Genomic DNA, 23,582 nt, shown 5'->3' on the forward strand with positions numbered 1-23,582 from the left:
CCATGCATACAAAGGTTAGTGTCTGCCTTTCCTTCTGCTCGTCAGGTGCCTCGTGATGGGCGTGGCTAAAGACAGGTGAGTTAAAGTTTAGGAAACAAACCCAGTGCAATTGTGAAGTGACAAAACCAAATAACAGAAACAGTGTTTCAGAAACTATTAGCTCTGATACAAATGTTACATGACAGTTAAATAATATTTGCTTTTCCACCAAGGGGCTGAGTTTGTGTCTTCTGTCATGCCTCATTCCTTCATTGACGTTAATATAAAGCCTCTTTAAGTCTACAATTACACAGAGGTTGTTTTTTTTCTCAATAGTTTCCATGTCGGAATTTCTGCATATTTACGCCAATGATAATTCCTTGCTGCTTTTATATCGTTTTATATACACCCTACGGGAAAACGGAGATATCGCGTTATTTCAGTGATATTACGTCACTCTGCTCGCGGAAGTGCTCGTCATCTAGGCGATGGTGATCGGTTCAAAGTACGGCTGTGCGTTTTAACAATAACACACGACTAACAAAATTATCTTGTAGTATGCGTCGAATCGCTTCAAGCAGAAAGCTGTCACACTGCGTAATACTGGCTCGTGTGTGTGTGTCACTTTCGGTTGTTAACAAGCCAACGTAGTCCAAAATGCTAGTTAGCATTAAAGCTAAAAAAAAACAAAAACAAACAAGCTTAGGCTGATTTGAGTCGTTTTTTTTTTTTTTAGCGAGACAGTTTATAACAACCTTTCGTTGACAAGCGAGCAAACTACAATTTAAAACAACGGGTTGTATAATATACAACGCAAACAAGTTGTTTCCTTGTTATGAAGTACTTGGGCGAACGCGTGTTCATTTGATTTGTTTCCAAACTAGTCAAAAAAGCGACACAACACTGGTGTCTGATAACCGAAGCGCTGAATGGTGCTCTGTTGGACTAGATTGTGTCCTGCATGGCTACGTGTCGTGTTTTAAGATACGCTCACTTTCTGAACAAAGGACTGCCGAGGAATCAAGTCTGGACAAAACCACCAAACAACCCCTCGCTCGTGGTGTCGGCTCAAGTTGTATTGTGAGCACGTGTGCGGTGTATTTTCACATTTGGATTGTGTCTCGTATTATATGTGGACATGTCTTATGTGTTGTCTTCTTCTTTTGCAGAATGACCGCGCTGACAGATTTGGAACCTTTAGCAAAGCGACTGAAGACTCAAACTAGTGCCCCAACATCACCGAGTAGATTACTTTTTTTTTTTTTTCTGTCAGTAGTATATGACAAACGCCTTTTTTTTTTTTTTTTTGGTTCTATTTAAGTGTACCCCTCACTAAAACGATTTGTTTTATATTTTTTGCAGGCCCATCTGCATGCGCTCGGAGTGCAGGTGATGAGACTGCAGATCAAAACAGAAGAGAAAACAAAACAAGGATGGATATACGGTTAAAGACTGGAGCGGGTGGTTCAAGAGGCGTGAAGATGAAAGCTTCCCTTCAAAGAATCGGCCCCAGCCAGCAACACGGGTTCAATAGTACTCTTGATCGATGGCTGGTTAAGCCCTCAAAAAAACCAAGAACAGCCGAAGAGCGCCAAACCGAAGAGGATGTAGAAATGACGGGTGAGGATGGCTTGCAAAGCACCTCGGGTCAGTCGCTCGACTGCAGAACTGCTGAAAAACATTCCGTCTCCGACACGGATGACGAAACTCAACCTTTGACACCACCAGACGTGGATCAAGACTGTCCTGTGTCACCAGCTTCCCAAGGTTCTGCACAGAGTGGTCTCAAGAAGACACTGTCTCAAAATGATGGCAGAGTGGAAAAACAAGACATGGAGACGTGCTCGGAGGACTCTGTCAAACACGGGAACAAAATAACAGACTTCTTCCCCGGGATCTCATCTCCAGGTTTACCTGCGAGACGGCGGGACAGGTCAGATGCGTCTCAAGGAAAAGAAGATGCAGACAAGGAACCTTCCTCTACCGCTCGCAAATGGCTCGGGGTGCCAATCAGTGAGCTGAGGAGGATGCCAGAATGTGGTAAACCACTTCTTCCTCTGAAGGATGTTCCTGCCCGTCACACTGTGATGATAAGGGTATGAGCAGTTCTTTGTTTGTTTTGTTGTACAAAGCACAGCACAAATGTGTATTCCAGTCAACAGTTCATCATTTTGTAAAAATGAATTGGCTACAAAAAGATTGTTATATGGTGTTAAGTGTAGATTAGGTCAAATGCGCATATGATTTGAAGGTTTTTCTTTTATTCAGTTGCTGGTCTGATGAACTATTGTTTTAACTTAGTGACTCATTTATATTTATGTAACTATTGAGTTGTATCACTGGACTCTAAATACAAAAGTCTTTTATATCCAAATTATTAGGATTGCTGTACAGAAGTATTTTATCATCATTCAGTATTTTAATACCAGAAGAACATCGTGATGATTTATATAAAGAATAAAAATGATGACTTTGAATGTAGGTGTTTCTGTGACTTAGCACCTGAAACATAAACCTTTAAAACATCGAACAGTGCAATATGATGTCTCTTACATTATTTCAGTAGTTTTTTAATGAAAAGATGTTACATGACATCTTTTAGAATGACCATGTATGCAAAGTTAACATATTAACATACAGCCACATCATCTTTAATCAATTATTCTTCAATTTTCTGACACATACTAACCCTGTTGGGTTTGCAGGCTTTGCATTTGCTAATGTCCTTTATTTTCGTTTCCACTGACAGACAGACCGTCTTCAGAAAGGTAAAGTTCCTGATCCGTACCCCAAACAGTTTAAGGATACCTGGGATGACATCCATGTCAAGATGCCCTGTTCCAGCAGGAACTTGTTTCCTGTACAAGACGAGGTAATGCTTCTGGTGTTTATAGACCCGTCATTGTCACTATAATAAAAACTTGTAGTCAGGGATTGTGTTAGAAAGTTAAATAAATAGCATGTGTGTGCAATGATGCAAAATTGCAAGAAATGGGCCGAACAACACCCGGTATCATTTTATGCTTATTAAAAGGTGAACTGAATTCACTCTGCAGAGACGTGACAAAATGTGTCCTTTCACAGGAAAAACAAGAACTGCAGAATAAGAGTCGGTGGGAGCTGATCAAGGAGACATTAAATACAACATTTACAAGTCCACTTGAGTTGAAGGCAAGTTTCACATCTTTGTACTTTTATTGGCAACATCTAATGTGTCCATTTTTAGACATGTTTGAAGAAAGGAAACATTTATTCTGCTTTGAATGAGAATTTTGTGTGTTTCCCATGCAAAAAGTTACTTTGTCAGACAATAATTAGAAAAAGTGAAGTCTAACATCCAGAAAGAGATGGAACAACCAAAGCACATTTTGGAGTGGCCTGGGGCTCGACAACACTGTAGTTGTTGTTACCAGACTTTGCCATAAGATGGCATCATGAGCCCACAAACTGAAAAGCGCACAATCTCAGAATTTAGATGTTTTGATAGTTTTTTTGTTGTAATGCACACATACAGTAATAATTGTGATTCAAAATAATTATTCAGATTAATTTAGTTTTTCACTTTTATATATTTTTTGCTTTTTACGTTACAGAAAGCAGTATTGAAATACAGTGCCTCACAGGCCAAGAAGTGGGACTTCACAGCATTGCATTCGTACTGCACTGAGGTAAACAATGTGTTTCATTAGTAAACTGCTAATCCTCTGACATCTGCAACATTTCTGCTCATCTGCATGCAGGACAATATTAAGGCAAACATCAACCGTCCAATCATGACACTTAATTGCCAAACAAGGCATTGCAAACTAGTGTTGGTGTTTCTCATTAGTCCGGCGTACAAACAGTATTACATGAAATGGCATTGTGAATCAATAGCATTAGGTAGGCCCAATAACTTAATAGCTCCGTATCCAAAAGTAATGACCACCACTATACAGCCATTTTTGCTTCATCAAACGTTATAATTTGTTCGTCTACTACTTCACGATTTCACATAATGTCATTGCCAACGATCGCAGAAAAGTCAGATTTTCATGAAACATGGTGGAAGGTTGTAGCATGAGCCAAGGAAGAACCCGTGCATTTTGTCGTCGAATCACCTGGCGGATCCATGAGTTATTTTCCCGTCATTAACATTGCGAGATGTCATACATCTTAAAATCCAGCAGATGGTGGTACAGTTCAGTAGTAAAAAAAAACATAGGCCATTCAATACAATAACTCCCTGGAACAGTCCACATTGACAAGCTTAAACTTAATACAGCAAACAGTCGTTATGGAGCAGCCATTTGGGGACAGTGGTTTCAGTGGGGAGAACCAGAACCGGTACATTTGTAACATTGCCACAACTGTAAATATATCCAGACGTATATAGTGGTTGCGATTGCAGATTTACACATTATAGAGTAGTGGACTTTTGGCTTTCTAGTTAAATCTAAATGTTGACTTCCCTTTTCCAAAAGCACTGTGAGTGTTTAATCAGTGGGTGTGTTTTAATAAAGACACAAAAGATTATAATTGGATAATTCTCTATCTGTACTTGTGACTTGATTATGTGCATGTACACACCTTGTTTATGCAGCATTACATAAATACATTCACAAGATTTGCTTATAAATATAGCAATAATAGAATGCGGTTCATTTTTTTTACATGTTTCAAGGCTATTTTGTTTCTGTTCCAAGGTAGGCAATTTTATTTACAGGCAAAGACAAAAATAAGTCTTGAGTTGCATCATGATACTGTTGGTTCACTGGTCTTTGCTCAGAGTTGTTAGTGTCTCCTCCGGCCTTATTTGGAGACCATCTATCGTCTGTTGTCTGAATGTGCACTGCGTCATCCTGTGTAGAGAATCAGAGAGGGCTGTGCTACTGTCTGGCTCGGGAAGGGGATGGGAATATTCCATTTGGAGAGATGGCCGTGTTGTGACATGAGTGTTTGATAGAAGAAGCTCTGAGCCTATAAGACTAGACAAGTAATAGGCTCTATTTTCCTTGTGGTAAGGGAGCGCTCACTCACCCTGTACAACGTAGCGTCATCTGGAATATATCAGCTACATGTTTTAATATTTCACCTGAAAGACTACATGTAAGGCTTTCTTCATGAATGTCAATATGCCAGATGTGTTCCTGTCATTTAGCTGAGGAACAGTAATGCTTTCCACAGTGGGGGAGAATGTTGCAGCCCTTCAGAGGCAAACTGTGAGTCGAGAGAAATAATTCAATCTTTTGACAAAAGGTCACATTTAGTAACTTGTCAGAAATGAAAATGGCTGACATTACACCCCAGAGAAGGCTTTACTCCAGCCCTATACTATTAAATGCATTGTGTATGTGATTTATGTATAAAATAAATTGTATTAGACAAAAATTTAACATGTTAAGAGGCTTTAGCCAAAGGGTAAGATTTGTTGTTTCAGCAGGATTTGGATTGGTTCACATCTGCTGAAATTGCTAAAAAAAAAAAAATTGTTGATGTCATGCTGGAAAATATCCAGCACCATCAAATATATTAAAATAGAGTTGGTTTAGAAGTGAGGTGCCATATGTACTGCAGATAATGACATCAAACATTCAATCTCTGACTGTTTTGTTGATTAAAGTGAAGATGGGATGTCAGCATCACTGATGATTGGCAGTTCTCTAACTTGACTGTCTGCGTATTTGACTGTAAAATAGTGAAACTGAAAAGGGGTATAATTGGGCAGTAGACACGTGCAGGTAACTTTTTAGAGACACATAAATGTCACTGTGGCTCACACGAAATACATTTGCTTTATTTACGCTCTGTGTTATTGCAGAGCTGACACACACAGGCGCAGCATCTCGTAACAAACGTTTATTGCCTCTGTCCTTTTCAGAATTTACTCAGGCCTGGCTTGAGTCACAAATCTGTTCTTATTTGTTAATATGCTGAAGGCTTCATGTACAGTATCTGTAACATATTGATAGAAATAAATCTATGTTGGTTTTTGTTAACATGTTTAATTAAAAAGAAAACAATTGCAGAGGAAGCTAAAATTTTGAAAATTTGAATGGCTTTCTAATTAAAATGGGAGAAAGCAAACAATGCAACGAATGTACCCCGTTTTGCACTTTCCTACGTCTGCCCTGGCCCCATGCCAGATTGTAACAGAATGATTTTGAGTGTCAGACAAAAGTAAACACGAATGGCATGGAGTGACGGGCCAGGCAACTTCATTGAATATTCATCTCGGCACCCATTCCTTATGAATAACTGAATAGATGTTGACGGACAGCATCAGTTTTGCTTATTCCTCTTTTACCAGCCGAACCAGTGCTGTATTTACAGTTATGAGTGCACGAGGGTGTTATTTTTTACATGGTCACGTGTCACAGGCAGAATGCTTCATTGCTTAGACCTGTGGGGAATAGGAACCGGAGTGAGAGGTGTTGTTTTAGATATGTATGGGAGCTCTGGTTTCTCACTGGCCGCAGCCCTACATGTTGCTTGATTGCTTTGTCAGTTCGCTGTGATGTACAGACCTGTATCAAGTCACACAGAGAGTTAGTTCGACTGATTTGATGCGCTGTCCCCTGCTGATTTAAAGAGCTCGGCTTATACTACCTCAGCTATATCCACTGTCTCTCCCTGTCAACTGCCTTCATTTATTACGCCCATAGGAGCAGTTTATGATGTCAGCCAGGTCATTACTTATGACAGTGTTTAGTCAGGCCTCCTTTTCCATAATATAAATGTCCTCGGCTAAATTACCAGTCAGGGCTCCTTGTCCTGAGAACACACCGTCCTTTCCATTTCAAACACTTGGTCATTTGCATCCCTTCCAGGAACACTGTTTAATCAGTTGGCATGGCTGTACAACCTTGATGAAATTGCTCTGTGATTGATCAGTCTGACATTTTGTAAGCCAATATGTGTGTAAATACGGGTTGTGTACAACATCCGCTATCCATAAGATTCATAGGTGCAGTGGAGCCATGGATGGTGGGTGTGTTACTTTAATATTGTTTGGGGTGCTTTTTTTTTTTTAATTATAGATGAACTGTCCATCTAAATGTATTTTAATGATATGAAGCCATATCTTTCAGAATCCTTTTTTAAATGCCGAATATGAAGTCATACATACATGAAGTCATACAATATATACACATTATCAGTTGTCGCTGGCTGTTTTACATCTGAATGCACAGTATTGCAGGTTGGACGGCCCTTTAATGTTCTGTATTGCTGACATTTTAGCATAACTTGTTTCTCTGTAAAATTGTACCTAAAGTAACAAGATTTTGACACGGGTCGGAGTTGTTCATTTTATCTGTTTGTCTGGAACTCATCAGCCCAAACTGCTAATAATGTCACAGCTGAGTTTTGTGGCAAAACAACAAACATAAACAGATCTCTCGCTCTCTCCAAGGTCCTGAAGCCGGATGCTGCTCAACATCTGTTTGACTCTGTGCTGCCAGAAATGGTGCAATTAGCACTGAGAGCATCTGAGCTCTGCACCAAGGTAACACCCATCACTAACCAATGGACACCGACTCACTGGTGTGTGACACAGTAGATCACCGCGGCAGGTTGAACCCAAAGGTCGCGACATGACAAATAATCTTGTGAAATGCTTGTAAAAACGGTGAGGTCAGGGCACGCAGCCATTGATGGTCATTTGTCAGATGTTTTATAGTCATTTTGGTCATCTGGCTATTTAGGCTATTTAACACGTGAATGATGACGAGCAATGTGTGTTTACGGGGTGGGGTGGGGGGAGCCTCGTTAAAAAGGTTTTTGTGCATTCATTTGGCCATGCAGCCAATCATCTAATTTCAATTTCACATCTGTGTTAATTTAATTTCTAGTTTAATTAATTTAACACCCAGTGTGGCCCAAACAAGTAAAAATATAATAGATTTGTGATAATTCATGGAGGCATGTGACAAACAGTCCACAAAATTAAACATCAGGTTTACACGCGAGTAGCAGACAAAGTTTTCTTATGTTTTGCATTGCAAGAGTTTAAATCTGTTTCCTGTTGCTGTCTTTGTAGCTAGTCATTTTTCAAACACGCCAGATGAATCTATTTTTTTAATGGATAGAAAGTTGTCCATCGAAAAATCCGCACTGTTGAGAATACTGTTTGTGGTCAAAAACTGGGATCAGTGTTTGAGGTAGAGAGATTTGAAGTTTAATACGGAAGGAAACTGAACGGTTTGGGAAAGCAGCCATTATCTCTATGTTGTTCCTAAATTGGTTGTCAAATGTTTTGACTATACAACACGTAGCTGATTGCCTATAATCTTAACGTGACAAGCTCACTGCATTGTCATGACAGCATTTCTTAAACAAATGCACTGTTTATTTATAAACCCCATAACCTTCTACTGGGAGTATGTCGCATGTGAACGAGCGTGAACGGACGTTGATTGTAATTACGTACAATGACTGCTTCAAGAAGCGCAGAGTAAATGCATTTATGTGCGCCATACTTCAATGTCTTGTTGGCTAGATTGACTGAACAAATGATTTTGACCTTCCTTTGTTTTCCCCCTCGGTTCCTCCTCAAGCCGATACCCCTCCTCAAGAGAGGCATGAACCACTCCATCACCATGTCTCAGGAGCAGGTGTCATGTCTGCTCGCTAACGCCTTCTTCTGCACCTTCCCAAGACGGAACTCAAGGAGGACCGAGTACTGCAACTACCCAGACATCAACTTTTTCAGGTCCGATAGGGATGTTTCCTGTTGACTCGTGGTGTTTGAAGTTACATAATCTGCTTGTAAATGATGCTGCCGTGACAACTAGCTTCATTTCCATGAGGGGGCACTAATGTATATGCTTTTTCTCACTCATCATTTTTATCTTCTGGCCGGACTGTAAAATTGGCACGACATAAAGACTTTGACGGTCTTAACGCTGCTCGACCTGCCAGAACCAGATGTTTCCGTTTATTTGTAGGGATACAGAATAAGTTACTGACAACAGTGGTGCATTACGTCATCAAAAAACAGGTATTTATTTGTATAGCTTGCGCAGAAAAAGGCAAACTGACAAGTTATATTTCTTTATATCCATTTTGAATTTGAACGGGAGGCTGAGATTTTCACTCTTTTAAGGGCTCAGTGAAAAAGTATAAATTACAAGACGGGTACAGACCGTAAAGGAGACGCTGAAGAGAAGGTTCATGTGGGAGTCAACCCTTTTGACAAAAACCTTGACTGGATTGATTTTCTGAACCAACTGGTGCTTTGACTCTTGTTAAACATCCCTGTCTCCCCTCCTACTTTCTTAATATATTTTACATCCATTGATTATGTTGATTTAGGACACGATCTGCTATAATTATATCTTTCTCTAGTACTTCCAAGTTTCACCAGAATGATAAATACCTGTCTTTATGTGTAGTTTGAGCCACGTACTTTTCCCTTTTAAAAGCACTGAATATGACAAACCACGGGGTATTTTCTTCATCCATGCAAACCTTCGCTGTCGAGATTGTTAGAGTGGTGTAATGTCAAATCAGTCTGCAGATCACTGTTCAGTCATGTCCCCCATCTCTGCTGGCATCACACTGTAATTACCTAAATGGAAGAGGAAATTGGATTAACATTGACTCAGATGGCTGCTTTTGACAACAGCGAAGGCCAGTGGCTGTTTTGCAGAAGGCATTAAAAGAGTTCAATCGCATCAGCATTTCATTCACGTTAATGTTGTGATTTGAGCGAAGAAACAGGATTATCTTCTTTCCCTCCTGCTAAAAAAAAACTTATTTTTTTCCCATTTTTATTTCATGAGAATGCTCACAGGGTATAAAAAATAGAAACAAAGCATTTTATCTGTGAATATCTTTCATTATCTTAGTGCAGACTTCTTATTTGCATCGAGATAAAAGCGACTATTAAGACTGTTTTTTTTCTTTCTTCTTTTGGTTCATTTGAAGAAGCGCTCTGTCATTCAAAGTATTCCCCCGCAGACATTATTATTTTACCAAAAAATGCAGTTAAATCAGAGTTTCACGACAAATTTTTCCTGTTTCTTTATCTATTTGTATGTTTGCTTGTGCTGATGATGCAGACACCCAGCTGTTACACCAAGTGTAGTCGCATATATACCCTTTTTTTGAAGTTACATCATATCTTTCTGCACATCTGTAGGAGGTATATTGATGTTATATAATTGTGTATTAATTCTCTTTTCCCCAAAGACCATATTGCGAGTTGTTACTAAAAGGCTGCTCTCACTAGTGACCAGCTTATGTCAAAGACGTTTTCCCTGAGGACTACACGAGGCATGATTGTTTCTAGCGGCCACACTGACAAAAAAAAAAAGAAGAAAAATGAACGCTGGGGTTGACTTCGATGAATGAGTTTCTCAGCCCCTGAAGGGCTCTCAGTGCATCAAGCTTTGGCATTATTTCATTTCCCTCACATGAAATTTCTCTCTTTTTATCATGGCATGCGAGGCGGGGCTGTGGGGTCCTTTACAGAGTTTGCTTGAGAGGCAGATGGTGGGCTTAATGCTCAAAGTGCATTCAAAGCCGTCCACTGCACCTCGCTGCTAGCAGCTTTGTGTGCGAGTACTGTATGTGTGTTACAGTCCAGGGGGATTGACCCCTTGCCTCCTGAGGACTCTGTTGCTTAAATGGGACGCGGGGCTTCTTAATGTATCCCCAAAGAGGGAGCCCGGTTTCCCTCTCTCTTCCTTTTTTTGTGTGAGTGCTGTGAAGTGTCACATGAGTGTTGCTCTGTGATGGCCAGCCTGGGGCGACTCCGTTGTCGTAACAGCGAAGGAGCTCCTAATCGGCCAGTGGCTTAAAAGGAAGCTGAGTGAGAGATGAACTAATTCATCTCAAAAGTTAAAGCATGACTGAACTCACATGGCTAAAATGGAGGTCGTGTGTCTCTACAACACCGGTTATACAGAGAGCAATTTTCCCTGGTCCTGGCTGTAGTTTTTTTGTGACTGTGAAAGTTGGTGGTTGGCTGGGATGCCAAAAGTAAGCTTTTCATTTTTATGAAAGGCGCATAATATGCCATATGTTTTCAAGAATTATTTCATGAAATCCATCATCTTCCTTCTCCTTCAGGCTGTTTGAGGGATCCTCTTCAAAGAAGATTGAGAAGCTGAAAACCCTGATGTGCTATTTTGAGAATGTCACTGAGCAAAGTAGGTGGTCAGGTTTGATTTAATTAAGACCGAGCAGTGATGCGATATTGTTTTTGTAGAGTAAAATACAGAACAGACATATGTAACATTCACCTTTTGTGTGTTTCAGTGCCCACTGGACTCGTAACATTCACCAGGAAAAGGTTGGATAAACCACCAAATTGGAAAAGGTGTCGTATTTTGATTCTATAATTGAAAAAAATATTATTACTTTAGTAGAAGAAGCTGCAATCTGCTAATCTATTGGGCTGTTTGGAAGCAAGTAAAGATCCATGAGTCGATAACTGGAAAACAATGTTTGTGCTTCAGCTCACAGACTCTGCTCACAAAGCTCCACATTACCTGCAAGGGGACCATCGAGGATGACGGTTATGGGATGCTTCAGGTAGGACAAATTGGAGGAGAAGTCCACCCTTATTGCTCATAGAGGGACTTTCATTTGTAGAATGCTTTTCTTTTGCTCAAAGGAGCTGTTTCCTTCCTGTGCTTGGTCCTTTCCCCCCTCTGTTGTAGTCAGTCACTGAGCCCCCTCGTTCTGGAGTCTTCCACCCAGAATGCTTACTACTGCTGAAAAGGCCTTTGAGGGAGCCTGTGACACGTCGGAGGGAGTGTGTGCTGGGACTGGGGTCGAGGCCTCTGAGCCTCCTCTGCTCTCGGTGTCGGCCGTGCTTCCTGTAGACTGTCAGGACGGCCCGCTCTGGCTTTCACCTTTTGTTTGCCTCCAGTTGCCACAAACTGACAGCTGATGTGCACACATGACCAGCTCCGGGGCGCGCCGCAGCTCGGATTGATGGATGCTCTGCTGGGGTGGGGGTGGTGGGGAGGTTGCTGACAGCTTGTCAAAGCAGACTTTGGAGGCTGGCTCGTGCTGTCCCAGAGTTGAGTGACCAGTTTGGGGAGATCGGCCCTCAGACTGCTGCTCAGCCCTCTGCAGCTTCATACTGGGGTTGTGAGGGCGTTTGTTCGGGGCTGTCTCCAGGCCAATAAGCAACAACCGTCAGTCCTGAAATTGTAACATTATATGTTCCACATGGCTGCTTTCTGACTATAACAATCAATTTTCACGTCTCTCGTGAGCTCAAACGATCAGATGTGTATTTTCCTTTGAATCATAAACAGACTGAAATAAAAAAAGAACAAAAAAGAAAATCTATTTAGCGGTATGTTATGACTGGAGGAAGATGTTTACTTTGGACTGCAGGACTACTCTCTTGATTTGATATTTGCTACTGGGAGCTACACACTTAAGTGCTGCTCCTGGGGAGAGCTCTTTTTGACGTGGGGGGGAGGGGGGTTGTCACCTCAGGCCACTTTAACAATCAGCTTGTCAGGGATTCTGTCACAAAAAAATAAAAAGGGCAGAGAACATTTCACGAGGTGTTTTCCTCCTGCTGTAGGAAGCCGTACATTTCCCGGTCTGAGGTAAAGTTGTTACTTTGATATGGTTGTTTTATAAGAATATGTGCATTACAAAATCAGCAGATGCTGCAAAGGGCATGGATATTCCATAATTTTTTCTTCATCAACCATCTGTCTTAATTTGCAGGTGGATTTTGCCAATCGGTTTGTGGGAGGAGGGGTCACAAGTTCTGGTCTCGTCCAAGAGGAAATCCGTTTTCTTATTAACCCGGAGCTGATTGTTTCTCGTCTCTTCACCGAAGCCCTGGATCATAACGAATGTCTGATAATCACAGGTCAGTGAAAACGAACTACCTCATCTTGTTAAACAATCATTTCCACCGTAGGAATTCTAATATTCAATTATTAACAATTGAGTCCTTTCTCACGCTTATCCTGCAATTTGACCGAAGAAACCATGTCTTCATTCCTGGTCCCTCACACAGCACGGAGCACACACTGCACCGCCTCAATTTACCCCATTCTGACTCGGCAAGAGGCTGAAGGATGTTTGTGGCAATTGCCCAGGTGTTTTTTTTTTTTGTATCCCTCCTTGTCACATGTTTCCTTTTGATTGGCTGTAAAGGGTAGAGTGGGGAGTTGGAGACTAGGATGTCCTGATTGCACTGCTGGGTCTTCCTGTTGAGTAATTCCTGCTGGCTGTACTTCAGAGTCGAGTGTTTGCAACAAACAAGCCTGGGACAGACCAGTAGAACCAGTAACAAGAGTTAGACTTACGGAGTCCCAGCAGGAGGCTGATGGCTTCTCTCTGTGTCGCTTCTTTATTTTTATTTTTTTTTGTATCTGTCTAACACGGTTCGTCTACACTGTTGTTGCTGCTGCTTGATTGCGTTTGATGAAGAGGTTCGACAACCAGTGTCATATAGTAGTTGCTTGTCAAAACAAAGCAAATCCAACTCATTCTGCAACAATAAAGATATATAAATTAGTGTGTAAATATTACAGATGGCGTCCTGGAAAACTAACAGCTTAAAAAAAAAAAAAAAAATCCAGTGAGCTCTTAATAAATACGAGATGTCTGGATAGATGTTCTAGCCGTCATGGAGTAGATAGACCGAGATAGATTTAGAAAGAGTTGTCACTGGTGAGACAGGTGTTTCAGCAGCGTTTTGCAGTCCTTATTTGTTGTCAATTTATTTCCTTATTGCAGATATCAAATTTGTATATCTTAATTGATGTAGATCCACAACATTCCTCATATCTACAAGGAAAATGCCCGTCACCCAAAAATAGACGAACTGCTTTAAACATTGCATAACAAGTGGGTTGAACAGGAAGTGACGCGTCGCAGACGCCGCCCTCCCAATCGCCAATCGTACGGCAGCATAAGAGCTCGTCACTTTGGCAGAGTCACCTTCAGACTTCTCGCCGGCCATCGCTCCCGCGCCTCCACTTACGCCACTTAACTTTATTACTGGGCCCCAGAATTAATTATAGCTGGAAGACCTGCCCAAGACCTGCTCCACTAATGGACTTCTCCATTCCATCATCTTTATTAAACCCTGCCTGCATCTCTTGTCCCCCGGTTGTAATAATCCGAGCCTTGGCTGCATTGTGGGCGTTTGGTAAATCATATTCCCCCGGTGATACGTTTTGGCATACAGTACGGAAGCTAATGGATCTTACCTCTGCACTGAAATTTGCAAAAGTGCCCCGGCCTAATTGAATTTTCCTTGATTGCTAGATATCCGGCTGCCATTGGGGCGGTCAAAAGTATAAATAGCATCAAGGGGAAGTCATACGATTCATTGATGAGTGCTGACAAGAAAATATGCTGCATGCATGACGCAAGCAGGAGACAGTGGCGCAGGGAAAATCTGCTGGACTGTGCGTATGTTTGAAAACAGCGTCCAGTAAAACTAGTGGTTAGCTTACACAAACATTATCATGTATCGGTATCATTTCTATGTTATTCTTATTGAAGGCAGCTACACTTCATTATTTTTCTTTTTTAAGATGGAAAATGGTGTTGTTCTTGTTTGTTCACATACAGTTGTTGAAAATAATGTAGTTGTAAAACTGGAACTTTTATTGTTTTTTTTCCAACCAATGAAAATGTACACAAGGTGAAATGTGATCAATGGAAGGATACCGTTTAGCTTCAAAATATAGGAGGATCTAGAGGATAAACTGGACAAAATAAAATATAGGTTAAATCATACGTCCTCCACAGTATTAAATAATGGAAGCCTGCACTGTTATTGTTGTTTCGGTAATGTGTCTAAAAACGTTTGCGTCCACGTCTCTTTCTGCTCTGCGTCCCTCCAATCAGTCTCTCTGTATTTTACGTGTCTTTGTGTTCGGACTAGGTTCTTTTAGCAGTATAATTCAAAAAAACTTGTTCACAATGAAAAGTAGCCAATAATCGTTTCCAGGGATTGTGTAACATTTTCCCAGAAGGTTGTTACGTTGCCCACTTAAGTATGATTTAGGTCCCTTGCGACATGTTTTCAAAGTAGTGAAACTTCTTCACTTACCCAGTTTTGCCTTGACATGACAATGAGATGCGCTACTGACCTTTCAGTATCCGGTCTCCCACAAATACCAGTCACTTTGTTTTTGATTCATTTACACATGAATGAAACAACCTTCAGAGCATTGTGAATCATACCTGCTGATTTTTATGCAACCTGTTTGGTATTTAGAAATCATTCCTAATAACCAGACACATCTTTCCTTCGCCAAGATGGACCGGTTTCCCCACTACAAATACATTTTAAATGACAAAAGGGTTGCATAAAAATCAAAAGCTTAATTTTGTTCCTGGAGAACGTTCCTTTCAAATGCAAAGAATGGCAGATCATAGAGTTTGATATTTTGGGAGAACCAGTAAAGGTCAAGTCTGTTCATAGTTAACACAATGTCATCTAATTTGAAGGCAGTAGTGTTAGCTTATTGTGATCATGCTTTGCATTTTTATATCTAATTTCTGGCATCACTGGAATATTTTAAAAATAGAATTATCTTGTTTGTTTTTTTTGTCCAAAACTTAGAATAAGAGCTTTGTATTTAATGTAAACGCAAATATCCACTTAGCTCCCTGTGGGTGCAAGTTAAGGTGTGTGTATGTGAACACCGCCATCGCCTCAGTATACTCTTAGATCGCAATGTTAAATTACCTTTTGACCCAGAATATAGTCTGCGTCTCTTTTTGTTTTAACAGCATAGTCGTGAACTTAATTAGGTACTTCAGCGTCTTATACAGGCAGTAATTTGCTTATGACTCAAAAAAGAAAAAAGAAAAAGGAAGGCTGTCTGATTAGTAGTGAACTGTCTGTCAAGAGGAGTGCACTCGAGAGAATCCCCCCCCCCACACCACCACCACCACCACCACCACATGTGCACCTCCTAATACCTGCTGACCGAGGCTCCACCACTAATCACTTGGTTTATTCACTTTGCAGCATGAAGCATCTCTGCAAGTGCTCTCGACAGCCAGGTACTAATGAGTGCTAATGAATGGGAAGTTAATTTGTGGCCTCATTTGTTTAACTCTGCCGTGGGCTCCCCCGCCCTCCGCTCCCCGTTAACGGGCGTTGAGTGTTCCCCTGTGAGCTGGCGGTCAGTCGCTGCTCCTCACGGCGTTTCAAAGGCGGGTAACAACTTGACCTTCCTCTCTTCGGGAGACAGCTGCTCCCGTTTCATTCGATCACGTTGGGGCGAATTACACTGACAAGTGTTTGTTATTACAATAAATGTGTGATAGATTCTCTGTTTATCTAAATGACCCGCTTTGGAGGATTTCTTTTTTGTATTTTTTTGCTTATTTAGTTTGTCAATATGGATACATTCTAAAATATATTTAAAGAGTTCTTTGCTACAGAAGTATGTTTTGTTAGTTTACAGTATTTTATCCACCACTAGATGTATCTCAACGGCAGTCGTGTCAGAGTTTGTAATCTTGTTCTTCTTTGCTTCTTGTTTTTTTTTTTTTTTTTCATTCCACATAAATTGCCTCAGAATTGATGTGCTGAGTAGCACGGTGTAATCTTACTTGTCTTTCAGCTACATCTAATGAATACATCTGGAAGTTGTCTTCATTTCTGATCGATCATATGTTGCTGCCTGCTTTGCAATGACATGTGACAGATGTCCTTGTTTTGTTTTCAGGAACGCAGCAGTACAGTAAATACACAGGCTATTCACAGACCTACGAGTGGACTGGCATCCACCAGGACACAACTCCAAGGTATTTATGGCGCGTACATAACATTTTTTAAACAACAGATGTATTTGGCTCCTTCGTTACAACCATGTAGTTCTGTTTTAAATATATTGTCTTTATTGTTAGATGGATTGCCTTTTTGCGCAGACATTCATGGTCCCAGAGGATGACTCTTACAGACTTTGATGGTCGCGTGACTTTTTCTTCTGATTTATATCTTAGGGTACCATTTTAGTTTTTTAGGCTCTCCAGTACTGGATGGATAACGAAGACATTTAGTACAGATTTTCATCTCCCTCAGGATAAATTGTAATGACCTCAGCTGTCTGCTGACCTTTGCCTAGTGCCATCATCAGGTCCAAATTTTATTTTTCCCGTTCTTTGGTTTATGACCCAATAAAGATAAACATCATACTTGCTGAGCGTCTGCCTGTTAGCATTTCATTGTGGCAGTCGGTTACAACTGAAACTGTTCAAGCCCTGTAAATCTTTTTTGAAGAAAACTTGCCCTTAATTCATTTTATGAATGTATGATTATTTGCAGTGATGACTGGCAGAGAAGATGCACTGAGATTGTGGCCATTGATGCGCTGCACTTGAGGAGCTTTCTGGAACAGTTTCACCTGGAGAAAATCAACCGAGAACTAAACAAGGTCATCTTTTACTTTTCATTTACTCTCTATTTCCCGCTCGCTTTCTTTCACTGGTCCTGTTTCTTTCTCTTGTGTTGCTGTTTCTTTGCTCTGCATGTCCTCAAAACATTTTGGTTTAAACCAAAATAACGAAAAACTAAACGTCACTCTATGGTGAATGCTGCTGTCAGTGATATTTTAATTTTTTTTTTGTCTTTTAGACAAATAAAGAGCAGTATGTGTCATTTAGCGGAACTGTGAGGGCACTTTACAATTGCTCTTTGATGTTATTCTTCCATCTCCCATTGTCATGTCTCCTTAATAGTTTATGGATGCCGTGATGTCATTTTTAACTTTGTCCTTTTACTCCATGTTTGTTTTGCACAGATTTAATGGCTTGTGTGTCAATCCATTTGATCGCTAATGGGAAAACAGTCTCATCCAAACTCTTAGCCAGTATTATATTGATTCATGTTTACTTTTCTCATGGTAAATATGAATTATGTTTGTTTCATCTGCATGTATTACGTACTGACGTACTTGTTGTATTTATAGACAATAAGCATAATCCTATTCATTACACTGTCCTTTAGGCCCAGAATTAATTTTAATGAACATAATTGACCTCAGGGCAATTAATCACAGCTATTAAATTTACATCATGATTTAGTTATTTTTTTTTTTAAACAGGGTTCCTTTCATATGTGCAATTTTCCCAGAGCTGTCATGTCTATTCATAATAGAAAATCAAGACGTTGATGTTGTCGAGCCGGCCGTCAGAAAGCATGGAGGAGTTTGACAGCTCTGACAAGGCTGTGAAAAATACACCAACACGGAGATCAATCCTGTTTCGAATATTTTTCAGCTATCTGTCATATCTGCCCTTTCACAGGAAGAATTTATGATCGGTCAAGGGAAGGATGGGCACTTACAATTCATTTTCACTCTGCACTTCATTTCCAGTGTGAAAATGAATGACCAGAGCCTCTTCAGATCTTTCGTTTAACATGTCCTGCTTTTAGAAATGATTTTTCACGTGACTTACATCACACCTGACATGTCAAAAGCTCTTTTAACCTTTTTCCTCTCATGAAGAGCGGTTTAGTTCAATGTTAAACCCACATCAATTTCACCTTAACTGCACAAAGGCACGATGTAAATAAATGTACGATCAGCCAGGCCAGCAAACCCTGATTTGTTCATGCATCGAATGATGTACAAAGCGCAGGCCTGCAGGAAAATCCAATTGCTTTGTTGCTGTCTACATTCCTTTTACATTTGAGAGTACGGAGACCTTCTGTTGACGTGAATCTTATAAAACATACCTGTGGTCAGGAACAAGAGGGCGATCCTGATGTCTGACGCTAGTTCCGATTCCAGATTCTTTCACATTACGACAAATGTCCTTCTGTTCTCAAATGAATGGCCTGGCAGCATTTTGGCTGATCACTTCATATCATTTTAACTGGAAGAAAACCTGGTTTATTCACAATTTACTCATTGTGAGGATTCAAAATGAATACTTCACTCACAATTTTTTTACTCTGAATAACATTTGCGTGACACTGCATAACGGTTGATGGTTCACAGGTGTCCAGAAGCTCAAGGTACATCTCACTGTAGCGTAAACTATGAAGTATTTACTGTGTACGGACTAGTGGGATTTCAGACTCGACAAATGTTTACAATGTACTTAAGTGTCTGTTACGAAACACTTGTCGAAATAGTCTTTTTCTTTGTTTTACATTTACTTTTCTGACTTGCTGCCTTTGATCTTGTCTTGACTCTCTCTTTATGTAGGCTTACTGTGGCTTTGCTCGCCCCGAGGAACAAAGCCAAAACCTCGCTGCAGTGGCGACGGGGAACTGGGGCTGCGGAGTGTTCGGAGGTGACGCGCGTCTCAAAGGTAAAAGCACTGATGTAAAGTGGCCGTCAGCTGGGCGCACGGAGAAAAGGAAATCCTTTATGCGCACTTGTTAGTCTAATTGGCCTCTCTTCCTCGGTATAACGGAATACAGTTTAGATTGAAAAGCTCCAGCAGATCAATGGGGGCATCCATTCGTCTTCTGGGAGTGCGTTCATTTACTTAAAGCCGAGTCGTCTCCTTCCGCCTATTGATCAAATGACAAAGTTAATATGTTTCATTAATAGTGAAATTGATCGCCTGCTTGAGTCCATCAATCTGTTCCAGCTTTCTGTCTGTGCGTTGTATCACTGCCACTGCGGGGGGAGATTCGAGAGAATTTTTGCTAACCACTTGCAATCGTAGCTCTGCTTCCTGCTGTCTTATCTGACTTCGAGCCCCTGATGCTTCCTGAATACATACGTCCACCCCATACATATTTATTAATTAGCTATGGCAAGGCACAGCTCTCTGTAGGCACAAATCCTCTATTGTCTGCTTAATGACATGCCTCCGGGGAAGAGCTCTGCAAGTCAGGTGTTATTCCCCGCCTGGGTTTACCTTCTGTGGCCTCAGATCACCACCTATTTTTTTCATTGCCTGATGATTTTTTTTTGGGAAGAAAGCAGTTGAAACGAAGAGGAGGAGAGAAACTGCTGAAATGTAGAGATATTCAGCTTAGCCCTATTCTGAAAATGTTGACTCAGTTTTGCTCATTAACTTGTCCCAACCTTCATTAATCAGCAGACATATTTCCAGTCTCTTAAAATATTCACAGCTCTCCGGGGCCAGACCTGGCCTCCCTTTGTAACTAATCCAGGGTTCTCAGTGGGGGTGAGACCTATTCCCCCCCGCCAGATTACTTACCTCTCACTGTACTGGCAACTGAGGCTGGTGTCGCTCAGGTCTAAATGGAAACATCAGCTACAGGGTGACTTCTCTTTTTTTTTTTCCAAGCATGACACTGAAAATGTGGAAAGTCCTGGAAAAGGAGATGCTCATATTGTTTTTAGCTTATTTAGTTTCCTTTATTGTATTTTCAAACTCTTATGCCATTTATTAAAAACCAGAAGTCAGTCCATGTACTCCACGAAAACACATTTTGTGTCACTCTCACTGTTGAGGTTTAACACAGCCTTCTTTTCCTCCAGCTCTGCTCCAGATGCTGGCAGCTGCTGAGGCGGGCCGAGATGTTGCGTATTTCACCTTTGGTGACAGCGAGCTCATGACAGATGTCCACAAAATGCACTCTTTCCTAACTCGGGAGAACATCAGTGTTGGTAAGGTGAACAGCTTCTAGTTCATATGAAATTGTTTATACCTTCTTTTTTTTGTGTGTGTGTGTGTGGACTTTTTCGACTGCACTTCCAAGAATGTGATGCAAGAAATAACAACATGATATTTTCTCTCATGATATAAATAATTCGATTTCATGAAACAGTTCAATGGCTATTTGTTGATCCTGAAACGTTGTTGACATATTGTTTGCTGGGATATCGGTCCACTGTGGAGACTAGGAACTATACACAACCTCCTTGTCTCCGTCACAGGGGAGGTGTATGATCTCCTGGGGCGGTACTACAGCTCGGTGTGCAAGAGCTGCCTCGGTCGGCACCCTGACGTCAGCCTCTACTCCTTCATCAACCAACAGGTCAGCTCCTCCCTGGCGCCCAATGACTCCAAAAGGAGCTCGGCCAGACAACACGTACCCACAGACTGCCATTAAGGTCAAGTGGCTGATTAGCCACTGTGACTTATCTTCGGAAAAATCTAACATTTCATTAATAAAAAAAACAAAACAAAAACAGTCTGCCCTCAGCTTTATTTTCTTTTATTTAGATTTTTTTTTTGTTTCAACCAACATTTCTTCAATAGCAGTACAATATACCAAACGTGGTTTCAAACACTTGGCAGACGAAAATGAAAATCTGGTATGCAGATCGTTCTCAAGAGCAGCTGAACTGCAGAGGGTGGTTAGTTATGACCCTGTCTGGCGCTGCAGTCAAAACTGTGTTCATTTTGCTGCAGCTGGTAATACGGCAATAGATTGAGCTCCAATGCGACACAATTGTGATTTTAATGGTGAAGCAAAGGTTGCCATCCATCTTCTCTGTTTGTCATGTTGCCTTTTTTTTTTTACACCCACACGTATCCAGCCTAATTGAATTGGCTGTCAGAAATCAAGTTAAAGGAAAAGAATAACAAGAATGGTGTTTGGAAAGTTCAGAGCGGTCTCAGAAAAGTGGTTTGATTTAAAGAGCAGCCTGCCTCTTTGAGAAATAATCTCTTAACTTCTTCATTTATTTACTTACAGTTATGGGTTTTGAATGCACTTTTAATATATTTTTGTGGATTGGTTTGTATGCAGTTGCACTTAAAAGCTTATGTTGATGTTTTTTTTTATTTTTATTTTTTTTATGTTTTTATCTTAATTGTTACATAACCACATTCGAATAAAAAAGTGTTCATTTTTCTGATATTTTGTTTTTTTGGACAAATAAAATCAGTTTGAAGTCAATTTTATATTCTAATTTCTAATATTGTGTAAATTTTATTCAGCAGCCGTCATTTTAATGGATCCACAAATGTCAGTAAAACATCTCTGAACAATCAGAATGAGAGCTTCTTGTCCCATGAAGGGAAAATGACTTTCTATAGAGCCTTGCCATTTATCCTTCCCTTGCTAGTGCTTCACCCTTTCACTCAGAGTTTAATAAGGTCATACCTCTTATATAAACTGTACATGACACCTCATTAAGTAAAGAGTAGATCATAGAAGGCCCAGTCAGATGTGAAAGTCGGGCAGTGGGGCTCCTGTGTGAAATCCTCTGTCTGTTGGACATAAAAGTCTCGGAGGTTAGACCTTCGGCAATTTGAATTTAAGTTTGTCTATGAAATTATACTGAATTCACAATATTAAAAAGCTGAAGATGCTGTATCATAAGATTGTAGAGCTAAACATATTTAAACCAGGTTATGTTTTAAAAGAAAGAGTAGTAAAACCTCACGAGGTTCCAGCCTCTTTTAGTAAATAATAGACATTACTTTCACTGATACATTTGTGACTTTCCTCGTTGTGTGATCATCTGCTTACAAGTCCAATGAGCTGTTATCTGTTCATTTGCAGAATATCAAAACAGTCATGACTTTTTTTTTGACTAAATATTTTTAGTTGAATGCTAAATCAGTTTTGTTCGCTGCCTCCTGGGAGCCTGTAAGTGAACGAATGAGGTGTAGGCGTCTCTCGGCTTGGCGCTGTCTGCCCTCATGGAATCAGAACCCGAAGTAGGGGGGTCTCTCTTTGTAGCCGGCTGAGTTCAATTAAAGCCTTTGGTGGCATCTCCCCCGAAGGGGATCCGCCATAGATACCCAGGGGTATCCTACTGGACTGATCCCTGTGCCTCATGTGTGCTTCTGACCTTTAGGCTGCCATCTGTTATGAAGTCACGAACATGCACAGTGTTTAGTCTTTTAAACGTGATCGCTGTAGTGCAGTTTTTGTAAAGGAAAAGCTAGATAAATAATGCAGTCTGTAGGGAGGACTTTGAACTTTATAAGACTCAGCAGAGTGCTACTCGCAATTCTGCTGTTTTAGTTTACAATCAATGTTGTTAATATTACTGACAATCTGTTACTTGTATTAGGTATATCGTTCAAAATATAATTTAATTACTTTACCAATTACTGCACGTGAAAAGTCGTTTGCTGCTCGGGAAAGTATTTTTACGTTTTACACGTCTGCTTAAATGTTCTTCTGAATGCACGCACACAGTAGCTACGACATCGTAGTGTTTCCCGCCCGCCTCCCTCCCCACCCCGGATTGCCAACGGTCCCTCGCACCCAATCCGCTTTCAGTGAGGTAGGAGTCGTGCTGGTTGTTGGCTCACCTCTTTTCCTCTGGAACTTGCTCTCTTGTTGTTCTCCCCGTGGCTCCCGTTTCTCCCGAAGCGCAAAAGCCGCACCGCCTCTCGCTGCACCCGTCCACGCCCGCAGTCTGAATGGATCGGCAAGAAATATGGTGCAGATATCCGCGGTGCCTTGAGGATACTGACTTTGATGATCCACTTGAATTTTCATGTCAATTTGAAAAACAGTTGGATGAAATCTGGTACACGCATTCATACTCTTTTAATATCTGCAAAAGTACTTTTGGGATTCACTATAAAATATTGAACTTGGGTAAATGGCTCTTTACGTTGTGTTAGAGTGTGCAAACATTTCCCAAATTGATTAATGCTACACCTCTACTTGGTGTTGTTAACTGTTTTTCTGCTCTCGGGAGTATTGCTGATTGCTTCGTGTGATTTTTTTTTTGAGCACTCTGTTGCCGCATGACGAATACGTTTTC

General features: G+C 40.7%; 1 protein-coding gene across 1 annotated transcript; it reads left to right on the plus strand.

Annotated features, from left to right (window-relative positions):
• Positions 1-454: 454 nt before the first annotated feature.
• Positions 455-21,710, plus strand: LOC138204856 (poly(ADP-ribose) glycohydrolase-like). The gene is made up of 17 exons (XM_069160414.1): positions 455-1,059; positions 1,149-1,222; positions 1,342-2,075; positions 2,729-2,851; positions 3,064-3,150; positions 3,573-3,647; positions 7,373-7,465; positions 8,517-8,671; positions 11,035-11,114; positions 11,224-11,284; positions 11,424-11,499; positions 12,661-12,808; positions 16,644-16,722; positions 17,243-17,351; positions 19,131-19,236; positions 20,385-20,513; positions 20,784-21,710. The coding sequence occupies exons 1-17, from the start codon at positions 941-943 to the stop codon at positions 20,957-20,959; spliced, it is 2,424 nt and encodes an 807-aa protein (XP_069016515.1). The 5' UTR covers positions 455-940; the 3' UTR covers positions 20,960-21,710.
• The last annotated feature ends 1,872 nt before the right edge of the window (positions 21,711-23,582 follow it).

The sequence above is a fragment of the Embiotoca jacksoni genome, unplaced genomic scaffold, assembly GCF_022577435.1.
Source record: "Embiotoca jacksoni isolate LCO1_2020_lvr unplaced genomic scaffold, fEmbJac1.0.p SCAF_26, whole genome shotgun sequence".
Lineage (NCBI taxonomy): Eukaryota > Metazoa > Chordata > Actinopteri > Embiotocidae > Embiotoca > Embiotoca jacksoni.

Excerpts from the sequence above, each read along its gene's own strand:
- LOC138204856 (XM_069160414.1), top strand. The coding sequence starts at position 941 with ATGGCTACGTGTCGTGTTTTAAGATACGCTCACTTTCTGAACAAAGGA. Across the intron at positions 2,852-3,063 it reads TGTTTCCTGTACAAGACGAG|GAAAAACAAGAACTGCAGAA; the intron begins GTAATGCTTCTG and ends GTCCTTTCACAG. Across the intron at positions 19,237-20,384 it reads AGGTGACGCGCGTCTCAAAG|CTCTGCTCCAGATGCTGGCA; the intron begins GTAAAAGCACTG and ends CTTTTCCTCCAG.